Below are 12,605 nucleotides of genomic sequence, written 5' to 3'. Positions count from 1 at the left end.
AGAATCACCCTTGCTTAAAGGGATAATCTCACCTGGGTCCTGTAGACTTGTAGCTTCTACAAACTGCTGCTGTAATCTTAAAACTTAACTGAGCTGAATATAGAAATGCTCAGTTATACAATTGCATATCCTGAATGCTAGCATAAACAATTAATACATAACGTTATTTAATGGTTATTTAATGGATCTGATAGTTGTATTCTATCAGCAATTTGCCAAATATGCCAAATGCAATCTTACATCAGTTAAAGTTTGTATATACATGGATCTTGCTTATTTATAGCCTGTGTTTTGGGTCAACGTATAGTATAGGATTTACAGTGGAATTCATGCACTTTTCCCTAAATGAACGATGCTTCATTGCGCAATGCAATAGATTTGCGCACCCACCTCTGGGTGGCTGGCACAGAAACGCCCTCTCCTCCCCGCTTGTTATTGATCAGAGCCCTTGTCAATCACAGAGGAGGCGGAGCCTCCGGCCCCTATATCCCTTTAAGGTCAGTGTGAGTTTCAGTTCGCATCCTCAGTATTGTGCAAGCAGACGCAGGGTGCGCTTCAGCATCATCAGTTTACTGATCGCATAGGTGGCCCAGAGAGCTACAACTTTAGAGGAAACGTTAGAAGAACACTGACTTGATTCAAAGAGGATTTTCATTCGGACCGAGAGTCGGGAACACCTGGCACCCTGCTCCACCTAATCGTACAGAGATCTGTCTATTCGCGTTTGCCTTTAGGAAGGCTGGGAATTTCGTGTTAGGAGAGGTGGAAGGTTACTCCATTACTCCGTGTCACTTGTACCTGAGAGTGACTCGTGCCTGATTTCAGGCTTCTTTCTCACAGCAGTGCGCGCGCGGGCTCGTGGCAGTATGCGCAGTGACAGTGTGTTGGCTTTGTTGAACTTTTGCGTGTTGCTGCGTGTGTCCGCGGCTCAAGCGTGTGCGCCGTGCCCGCAGCGCGCGTGCCCACCGGTCCCCGCACAGGGCTGTGAGGAGGGGCGCGTGCTGGCGCGGGACCCGTGCGGCTGCTGTGATCAGTGCGCGCGACTCGAGCTGGAGCTGTGCGGCGGGGAGAACTGGGAGCTGGGCTACTGCGCCCTGGGGCTCACGTGCACCGCTCTCAACCACACCGGCGCACTTACCATTCCTGATATAGGGGTCTGCAAAGGTGAGTGTGAAGAAGATCAGAGTTTGTCATTTTGTAAGTTTATCATAATAACATTAAAACATAAAAAACACTGCTACTGTATGATATTCATAAGTATCCAATACTATGGATAACTCAGACAGCTCAAGTAATATCGCGTGAAGTGCTGGGGGTGTGAAGGGTATGATTACTTCACCTCCGGTCAAACACACACCTGGCGCGAGCTCCTGTACAAGCAGGCGTTTCGGAGTTTGGCCAAATAGTGGAAGTAACTACTCAGTGCATCGAGGTGGACGGCCGCCAAGAAACCTGAACATGGGATGCTTTTTTTTCTTCAGTTTTAAATTTCTAGAGTAATAAATTAAGAAATGCTTAAATAAATCCAGAAATGTCTGTCCGTAGTAGAATAAATTGGACAGCCACTGGAATATCTCCTCCTCTCAGAGGCAAAAAAATGGTTCCGTCTACCCCGCGCGCACGTTAATCACTTGCACGTGCCTCGTGAACTTGCTATACTTGCTGTAGAAGTGCTATTTCTTTTTCTTTTTTCTCTCTTCTTTGTATTTGTTGCATCAAATTGACATACAGAAAGAAGCCAAACATGAGCAAACGTGGTTTCTGAGATCTCGACCTTTGGTTATGTAAACGGCAGGTTGAGGTTTTTTAATAACTTGATTATATAATTTGAAATATCAGTCAGATTCTTTACTTTTAAAATTGCTGAATGTTTTTTTTTCCCTTTGGTGAAGGCAAATGATAAAGCTGTGTTTTTATTCATTATTATTAAAGCAAAATGTGCTCATATTGCTGTATTCATATTACATCAGCTGGTACTGTATGTAGCTGTATCTGTACTTTTTTTATATCATTTTGTTTCAAAATTGACAAGCAAGGATCACTGAAATCTGACCAGCCCACTGAAGCCATGAGGTCAGAAACTGATATATCCAACTTGTTTTCATCATAAATCTGTGATATCAATGTTGCATATGACTCCTTACAATATTATAAATTTAATGGTACCATTTCCATTTTGTTGGCATCCATGAAAGAAGCAGGTCCCCCACCTCCTAAATCCTAATTTAAACCTTGGAGATTACAACTCCTCCACAGTTCCAGCCTTGGCCTGGACTTTCTCCCAGCATGACCAAATGGATTGCTCAGGACGCAACCACACAATCATGAGGGAAAGCAGAGGTGAGAACCTCCCAGAAGGTCCCAGAGCTAAATGACCATTCCATGCCATTATTCTGGGGGGTCTGGCAGGGTTCCAGCTCTAGGTCCTCGGGGCCAGGCTCTTTGATTGAGCCATATTTACAAGTGGAAGGCTAAAGGTTAATCCTGACTTTGACCTGGTGTGCCTTTGGCACATTACCTGCTTTGATTTAGTCTCAGAGTTAATGACTTCTGTGATTGAAGTGGGACAGGCAAAGGGGATTCTAGATTAACACACTCTGCCTGAACACACTCCTATTTACTTCTCTCTCTCTCTCTCTCTGATCTGGGAATTCTAGGAATATAAGGTAATAAGTTTGAAAACGAAGAGGCTTTTCTGATGTAGCTGTTTATTCTCCAGGTTTTCACTGTGTGTGTGTGTGTGTGTGTGTGTGTGTGTGTGTGTGTGTGTGTGTATGTGTGTGTGTGCATGCATTGGACAGCATGGGGTCAGTGACAGGAAATAAACTTTAACTCTAGAATATACAGGTGACATTAGTTCTGTAAAATTTTAAAGTCTGATGGGAAAGCTTGATGAGGTGTATAATCATCATCATCCCTTGTCTGATTGCAAGCAGCTGAAGTATAATCATGCTAATGCATTATGCATGAAAGATTCATTATGCATTAATTATCTCACTTGAGCTGCTTGAATAAATGAAGTGATTTCTTTTCTGTTGATGAACAGAAGAAACTAATAGAGACCTGTGTAGAGAGACCCGACTCTGTTGTGCATGTGATCGATTCCAATATCCGTAATGAATTTTTACTATGATTTAAAGTATAAGTATTTTGTCATATTGGTTATCTGCTGTCACTCAAGGCACTTACTTGGTTTTTAGATGAATTAGCATGGTCTCTTGCATGGCAGCATGGTGACACGGTGTGTAGTGTTGCTGTCTCACAGTTCCAGGGTCCCTGTTTTGATCCTGAGCTCGGATTACTGTCTGTGTGGAGTTTCTGTGCACGTTCTCCCCATGCCTATATGGGTTTCCTCTGGGTTTTACAGTTTTCCCCCATCTTCCAAAATCATGCCAGTAGGTGGAGTGGTTAAAGACGGTTTTACACTGTATGATATTTGCACGATTTTGCAATCGCAGGCACAATCACACATAGTAAAGGATAATCTTTGGTCGGGAGTTGTGACTGGTGTTCTTAGAACGCATAATGTGACACGCTCAACGGTGGCTGTTTTGTGCCACAGCTGTGACCAAAGACATCGGACGACAAAGTTGGAAAAAGAAGAAGCCATTCTTTGTCACATATATATTACAGCACAGTGAAATTCTTTTCTTCACATATCCCAGCTTGTTAGGGGTCAGAGCATAGGGTCAGCCATTGATACATCACCCCTGAAGCAGAGAGGGTTAAAGGCCTTGCTCAAGGGTTCAACAGGAGCAGCTTGGCAGTGTTGGGGCTTGAACCCCCAAACCTTCTTATCAGTAACCCAGAGTGGCAGTGTCAGAAAATTTTGCTTAAGATCTCAGAGTGTGACCGCTGCTACGACACTCGTCTAAAATCTACCAATAGGGGGATATGATTACACAAAACTCACGGAACAGTGGCAATAGTGAAATGTAAACAGAACATATGGGATTTAAAAAAAGTTGTTGAATTGTGGCAGCAGACAGAATGTCTCTATAGTGTCTCATCACACATCATGTCAGGACAATAAGGGATGTGACATGGATAGAAATTGAGGATGAATTACAGCTTCCAGGTGTGTAGCTCGCTAATTTGCATGCAAATGCTCTGTTCATAGAGTTTATTTACTATTATGACAACGCGAAACTATTTTTATGCTGTGCATCCAGTATGACAGAATGTAGTAGCTCTCTTCATCATTTAATCTGACACGAAGAACACATGTTATTACATAAGCTGGGCTCATCTCATGCAGTGTGACATATAATAATCATAAAACACTGCTGGAATTGAACAGTGTAAAACTGGCGTAAGGTGTGAATGTGTCTATGCATGGGTCCCTGCGATGAAGTGGCATCCCTTCCAGAGTGTATCCCAGCCTCATGCCCAGTGTTCCCAGGATAGGCTCTGGATCCACCACAACAAGATAATGTAAAATGTACATTTATATACAGTGTGATGTAGCAAACTAATTTGAAGATAATGGTGCTCAACATATGTGGCATGGGCATGTGCCATATGCAAAATATAAAACCATTATTTATAACAGGGGTTGTCAATTGGTGCACCATGGTCCGCAGGTGGACCCAAAAAAGTATTTAATCAAATGTAACCAAGTACTTGAAAAATATTGTAGCAGAGACAGTGTAACCTACTGGCAATAGTTCAGCAACTCTAGTCTTTTAAACATGTTCAGCTTCTGTAGCAGAGCCTCTGTTGCATCTTATCCAATCACATGGATTTATGTAAATTATTTAGCTGAAGGCAGTCATAAAGGGAGGTTTTGACTAAAACAGAAAACTTTAAGATGAATGGACAGAGATATATGCATTCATTTCCCCCCACTTCAAGTTCAAAACAGATGTGTCTTAGAATAGATGTGTGCACTGGGACAAAAAAGTTTCGGGACTGGGCAGTTTTAGTTTAATACAAACACTCAGATATGAAGCATGTGGGACAAATAAAGGCCGTGTTCATTAACAAGGGAATGTACAAGTTGCTTGTACAGCATTTACTTATGCATTTACCACTTTCATTTATTCATCTTCAGTAAATGCTTTATCCTGCTCATAGTCTTGGTGGTTTAAATGATGAATTTGTTTATATTTTGGGAAATAGAACCAACTTTTAACCAACCATATATAATAGAAAATATCGCAGACAATAGATAAATAGATAGATAGATAGATGTGTAAGTGGACAGGATTGGTCATTTTCTGTTGGAGCGGGCTTGACTCTTTTTTTTTAAAAAAAAAAAAAAACAGTCACATAGAGCACACCTCTATTTGAGAGTTTGTGGTGCTAGTCAAAATAGTAACTCGAAATACCAGTGTGAAACATAACATAACTTATAACATTATTTAAATACCCCTGCTATATAAAAATTAATGGGAAATGTTTTTTATTATCATTATGCTTTGTAAAGATAATCAGCCTGAAGCTTTGACTCACACCTATGCACTTAGCATACCCTCCCTTCACCTAATTCAGTCAGTTAGGAAACATTGAAGGGTCCGTTTCTGCTGGTAATGAGAAGTGCCTGCCCAGTCCACTTTAAACTAACATTATCTAACGTTCCAAATACTTCCTCTTTAGTAATGCTATCAGCCAAAGCCTGGCCTCTGGGGTCAACTGCTTCATCTCAGGACTTGGTTGCCAAGACATGAAGTCTCCAAGACTGTGTTTCCCCACATACCATAACATTTTAGCAGTTAGAAGGGATGGTTGGCAACAGAAGGGAAACTCTATGATCACACTTTAGATCGCTGCCACCAGCCTGAGTTTTAATCAACATCCAGTATTTCCATTTCAAAACTTAACTTGTATGAAGAAACTCAACAGCACTAGGGAATTTCAAACAGCCCCAGCTTTGTGATATCCCTGCTGTAAGTATAAAAATGTGAAAATGCCCTCGCAAGAAAGGTCCGGATGGAAAAGTGTTGGAGGCACAGATCATTTTAAGGTGACAGGAAGCAAGAGGGAAAGTTCTGGGGAGGCCAAATGAGGGTTAGGTTGAAAAGCCTGCTTATGCTCAGCCTGGTAACCTGTCTGTCTGAAAGAGCCGCAGTCTCCTGTTCAGAATACACATATTTATCCACAGGTTAGTTTCAGACCCAGATGTGTAAATATATGTCCCAAAGGCCTGGCTGTGTACCTCTTTCAGTCCATGAATTGGTTTCTTTAACACTCAAGGTTTACCGTTTTAAGTTTATTTGTTTTTTGCTCATGTTTAGTAAGGGCAGAACTTCAGGGCACAAGTCCATGATTTACACTTTTTTTTGCTTTAGGAAATGCTTTCAGAAGCACTTTAAAGGCCATAAATAAGGTTTGATCTCTGCATGTGTGTACCCAAGCTCTAAACTGATTAATTCTGCACAAGGTTTACTTACCTAAACAGAAGGTGGATGTCTTCTGTACGTTTTCTGAAGATTAACTTGATGATGATGATTTATAGATTTCATAACAACCACTTCATCTTTAAGAGTAAACTGAGAAGTGGGTACATTTGATTAGTCTACCTCACACATTAAGTAGTGTGAAAGAAGGGGATCACACTTCTCAGGAGAAAGTTAAAAACTTTCTCAAGCGTTTAGTATTCAACTAACATTTGTTCAAAGATATGTATGAATAAGCAACTAATGAGTGAATGGTGACAACAGTTACACTTTAATGCTTACCCATCACTGATTGGTTTATGGCTATAAAATAAAAGAATTTGTGGTTGTGTTTTATTTCATGTTACCACTTTTGACTAACACCATAGACTCTGAACAGATGAGAATTTGATGCAGAAAGAATAAATGTATATTTATCTGTCCAGTTGTCTTTGAACATTCTGATTTAATACTCTACTTTAAAACAAAAATAAAAACCATGTTGCCAGTTTGCTAATCGGCCCAGAAAGTGTAAATGCAATGAAAAGCAATGCAATGTAGCTAGTCTCTGGTCCGATGAGCTGCCTTTAGCTACATAATTTACGTAAGTGCATGTGATTGGATAGGCCACAACAGAGGATCTATTTGCTAAACTCTGCTGGGTGTGCATCTGGACCATGGCTATCAGTTGTTGACTTATGGTTTAGACTATGACCAAACTATAAAAATAAAAATACCAGTTTACATTTTCAAGACTACCTGTCCCCGTTATGTTCCCCATTACCTGCAGAGAGCATGGAAAGTAATCTCAAAGTTCTAGATATCAGAACAAGTACATTGCATGACCCATAAGTTATGTCTTTTGTGTTGTATAATGTTCGGTAAGGGTTTTGTCATGGAGTGTGGTTCTGTTTACTTGCAGATGATCTCAGTCAGCTTTGGGGAAGAGACGATTTGCTTCATCGTATAGAAATGGCAGCAAAAAAAATTGAAAGAGAAAGAGATAGGTGAATGGTTAGAGAGAGAGAGAAAGAAAAAGAGGGTATGATGGATGGACAGAATGGAAGTAGGGAAGCAAAAGACCCTCATAAAGTGAAAGGACACAAAGAAAAGACAGCAGTAGATAAGCGAGAGTGTTAAAAACAGTCCACAAGGGAGATACTGTTCTATAGTTATCGGTAGCATTTCCTCTTTCCCCACATGCATGGATTACAGTTCTACAATGGGTTTCTATCAAATGGATATTATAGTGGTCAATGGATATTATAGTGGTCAAGAGGTTTTCACATTGTGACCTTAGTATTGTATGGTTCTATCTGTCATTCAATCCAAACCCAGATAGAACCTTATAATAGTAAGGTCACAGTATTATTCAGAGGAAATTCTGGTCTTATAGAAGTAGAAGTTTAAAGTTTCAGTCATGAGAGTTTTAGAGAGTGAACAACAGAGCTGCAGTTTTGTAGTATGAAAATAAATCACACAAACACTTAAACACTGTATAAGCATTTGTACTGAATTATCTACATGTAAAATGTCTAAACTAATTTGGTGACACATCTGTCTTTTCCTCAGGCGTCTCAGATACTGCAGACACTGGTGTGGAAGACAAGCGGTGCCCTCTATCAAGTGGGTGTAACCTTGTGAGTGGGGAGTGTGTCTGTGAGTCCAAACACTCCTGCCTCATCTCCTTTAGCTACCCAGATCCAGAGGCGTGTGCCCAGGGCATGAAGACGGGTGAGAATTATTGTGATGGGAGAACAGTTTGATGATATTGGCTGAAACAGTGTCATTTGTGGTTTGGGGTGGGAAAGGTTCACATCATTGCTCACAGCAGGGACATGCAGTTCTGCTCAAGCATGGTTTAATTCCAACTCTAATCACACCAGATGTGCTTAATCAAGGTGTTTAGAAGGCATTTGAATATTAAGGTCAGATGTGTTGGATTAGTGTTGGAAATAGACTGCAGAGTAGAAGATTTCCTAGAGCAAAATTTGGCATCTCAGACCTACAAATTATGTGAGTGCGCTTGTGAGAGCGTTAATTCACCTTCTCTCTCTCTCTCTCACTCACACACACACACACTCACACACGCACACACACTCTTTCAAATCATGTCAATTTTTATTCGATACAAAATATTGTCCTGTCAATATCATATATTAGGTCTACATAAAGTACATGTAATACAAATGTAACATAAGTGCATGTAATGTGCAATGTCATGTTTCTCAGAAGCCAGAAGGCATGAGAAAGAGCACAGGGACAAACACAGGGAGAAGTTTGTGGGTCCCTCAAACCCAGCCTGTGTATTCTCTGGCTGTAACCTGACCGCCACAGGCTGTGAGTGTGCATCCCAGAGCTGCCACCCCCACTTCACCTATGCCAACCGCAGCCAGTGCCAACTAGCCGCAGGTAATTCATTCCAAAATCTATTATTAACCCTAAGATAAGCTACATGGAAGCATTTTTCTGACTTTATTGGTCTAAAACAGTGAGTTACCAGGTAAGTGAAATATCATGTAATGAAGATATCATCCATTACAGAATACATTTATCATGTATAATATATTCATCATGTATATGAACCTTCTTGTTCATATTCATTTTCATATTGTAAATATGGATCCAGGACTACCTCACCCAGTTTAGATTATAATTACAACTATGAATAGGACACACACCAAATGCAATTGACTGTAGGCGATAAGTGCTATTGACAGTAACCAGTCAATATTTTGATAGCATTTCAGCCATCTCTGTGTTGCTAAAAGACAACTTTATGAAAAATTTCATGTTTTTTCAGTGGTGCAGACTGAAGTGCGACACATAAAGCCAAAGTAAATCTCCATCTCCCAGCATGTGTGTGCCAGTGTGCCAGTGTTCAACCAGGCTTTACGAGGCAGTGCAACCAATGAAACAGAAAACCTAAAACCTGAAAGAACTATTCCAATCTGTACAGGGTCTGTTCACGTACTGTCGTAGTAAGAGCCGTGTGTGTGTATTGGCAGGATTCTGGGCATGTGGTCAGGAAACAGCGAGTGATTGAAAGTTGGGGATGATGAGGTGATGAAGGCTCAAGCTATGGGTTTAAACATAGTCAAATCCCTTTCCTCTGTTGTATTTCTGAAAGGAAATTATGCTTGAAAAGTGGAAACAGTTCTATGACACACTGTAGCTTGGCTAAACCACACAACCTTCATTATGAATAGCTTAGTATGTGCTCTTACTGTAAACTAATGTCCGTGTATAATGTGGATCAGAGGCAGACTTCAGATTTGATGACATTGCTGCAGCTTTGCAGATGTCAGGCCTTACTGCAATGATAGCATAAAGAAAGGTTTGTCTGATTTATGTACCTCTTTATCATCAGCTGTTTATATAGCTAGGCTGTGTTTTATGCTCCTGACAATCAGTTCTTTTTGTGCCTTTAGCTTTTCCTCCCTCTAGGTGTTTATCTTAACCTGTGACGTAGAGAGAAAGTGGCAGCATACCACAATGACTCATGTAGCTTATTAAGCATTGTGTGGTAGGTTGAGTATGTGAGAATTGACAGGCTTAGGTTTGTGTATTTTGAAATATGCAAAAGTTTGTTTAATAAATCTGGAATTAATTTTGTTCGAGGGAGCTACAAGAACTATATCATACACTAATAATCAGGGATGGCTGGTTTAAATGGGATAGCAGGGCTAATAACCCCTGTTTTTCTAAGATAAAATGACATCAATATAAACTTTCACTTTTCACATCCAAATTAGATTATTAGCTGTTAACAAGTGCCTTACGGCAGAATGGTATGGAAAAGCGACACTGTGGCTGATTTCTTTCTAGCCCAGACTGTAGACTCATGCAGCCTATCAGTGACAGTCATGTCAGGTGATTACACTTTGCTGACACATTCATAACACACCATCAGCAGTGATTGAGAGGTTGTAATGAATGTAAACGAGGTAGATTATTTACACTGTCATTCTTTTTCCTTTTTTGTCTTTGGAGGAGAATAGTTTGCCCAAATCACTCTTATTATGCCATCGATGAGACCCTTGTGATATAACACACAGCTCCACCTTAATGGTTTCATTCTCAAGCAATTGGCAGATAATAGATTTTAGCTCTCCCTTCTGCTACAGACATGGCCAAAATAAAGGAGAAAGAAGCATGAAAAATAATCTCAAGTTGAAACTGTCAGATATGTGTTATTTATTTTGCATTTAATACAACAAAATCTTTGCTTCTGCTTTATGATTTAACCTATTGTTTTAAATAGTAAAGCAAATTAAAATGGCATGGACAAAAATATCAGGATCCTTAACCTAATACTTTGTAGCACAGCCTTTGGTGACAATAACAGCAGTCAAGCATTTTCTGTAGCTCTGAATGAGATTTCTACACTTTTCTACACAACTTCTTGAACAAACTGCTCCAGTTCTCTCAGGTTTGCTGGATGCCTTTTCCCAACTGCGAATTTCAGCTCTTTCCACAGATGTTCAATGGAATCGAGATCTAGATTCATTGCAGTTCATTTCAGAATGTTTTCTTCTAAATCATTCTCGGGTGCTTTTTGATGTATGATTTGGCTAATTATCCTGTTGTACCTATGACCTGAGCATACTAGGCTGTAAGTTTTTCTCCACAATTCCTTGATAGTCTTCTGACTTCATCATGGACTACACAGATTCAAGGTACCCAGTGCCAGAGGCAGCAAAGCAACTCCAGAACACCAATGAGCCTCCTCCAGGTTTCACAGTAGGGAAAGTGTTCTTTTCTATAAACATAGAGTTGGTGTGATTTACCAAAAAGCTCTCTTTATGCCTAAAGAACATTCTCCAAAAGTGACTGTAGCTTTTCAACATGCATGTAGGCAAATATCAGTCAGGCTTTTTTTTGTGTTTCTCTGTAAGAAGAGGGGTCCTCCTGGTCTTTTACCACAGATCCCATTTTCCCAACTCAAAACTGTTGCACCTTGAGCATAAAAGTCAGCTTGGCTCTGTCTTGAAGTTTTCCTGGGCTCTTTCTCCACCATTCAAACAATCCTTCTCTTCAATCTTGGGTCATTCTTCCTCTTGCAGCCATGTGCAGGAATGTTGGCTACAGTCCCATGAGCTTTAAAATTCTTGATAATGTTGGCAACAGTGAACACAGGAATATCAATGCCTTTGGAGATGGTCTTGTAGCCTTTATGTTGATCTTGCTTGGCTATTACCTTCTTTCTAACCCCCTCAGATTCTCTGCCTTTCCTTCTCGGTTTCATTTGTAGTATGATAGACACAGTGACACAAAACAGCAGCAGGAGTCCTTATCTACATTCAAACTGCCTGTCTTCTTGACGTCTCACTAAAATATAATTATTTCCTGTGTTATTGACAGTGACAGTTCTAGGGGAGCTCAGCGAACCAGTGCTCCTGTGTAAACAGTCTTGGACCTACCTGTGGCCTCCTAAATATATAATTGTATAGCCGAACACACAATAAATGTGAGTGGAATGTAGCGGAATGAATTTCACTGGAGTACAGAGTGACTTTTCTCGGTGAATGGAGCCAGTGGCACCAAGCCAAAACACATAAGGCTGTTTGAAAGTTTTACTTTCAAAAGTTCAAACAAAAATAAAATGAAGAAAATTAGCTCAATAGAATTATTAATAAAGCAAAAAATTTGAATGTTAGGATTTTTTCTCTCTGAGCACTGATTAAAACGCTTCCGATGAAAAGGGTTTTGAAATCCAAAGCTCTGTAGGGAAAAGACAGAGCAATCTACTCACATGCTCCATTATTCACTGCACCAATTCGGGATTACCTAATATTTGATTTGATATTAACAGACGTGAGCTTCCACGTGTGCACACACATAGTCACATTGTGGATTATAACAGAATTTCTTCATTTTAAAAGTATGTCCCATGGTGGCTAACCACGCACAAATGCATTTTAAAGCTGCGAAGTATTCTCCTAAAAATATAAAATAACTGAAATTTGAGTACTGGCTTTATGAAATGTATCATGGACTAAATAGAAATTAGCTTGTATTTATATTCTGAATATGTACAGTTGTTAGTTGTGTTTTACAGCTCCACCCTGGGAACATCTACAGTATAGGTCATTTTGTAGGCATACCTGACTGTAATTCATCCATTGCCATTGAAACCCCAAAATAAAACAAGAGTTAGAAATGCCAACGCTGTCCTCATGGTCTGTGAATTCTGGTTTTTTTAATCCCTCTTGTGCAGTTATTATT

The 12,605-nt window shown here is 40.1% G+C and overlaps 1 protein-coding gene across 1 annotated transcript in view; it reads left to right on the top strand.

The window, feature by feature from the left end:
• Positions 1-509: 509 nt before the first annotated feature.
• LOC113530222 (cysteine-rich motor neuron 1 protein) overlaps positions 510-12,605 on the top strand; it is a 59,500-nt gene continuing 47,404 nt past the window's right edge. Inside the window, exons 1-3 of the mRNA XM_053237575.1 lie at positions 510-1,164; positions 7,950-8,111; positions 8,610-8,789. Coding sequence (XP_053093550.1) covers positions 867-1,164; positions 7,950-8,111; positions 8,610-8,789 — 640 coding nt within the window. The 5' untranslated portion in view covers positions 510-866. The remainder of the gene's footprint in view (positions 1,165-7,949; positions 8,112-8,609; positions 8,790-12,605) is intronic.

This window comes from Pangasianodon hypophthalmus, chromosome 10, assembly GCF_027358585.1.
Source record: "Pangasianodon hypophthalmus isolate fPanHyp1 chromosome 10, fPanHyp1.pri, whole genome shotgun sequence".
NCBI classification, from domain to species: domain Eukaryota; kingdom Metazoa; phylum Chordata; class Actinopteri; order Siluriformes; family Pangasiidae; genus Pangasianodon; species Pangasianodon hypophthalmus.
This window is presented reverse-complemented; position numbering and strand designations above follow the sequence as displayed.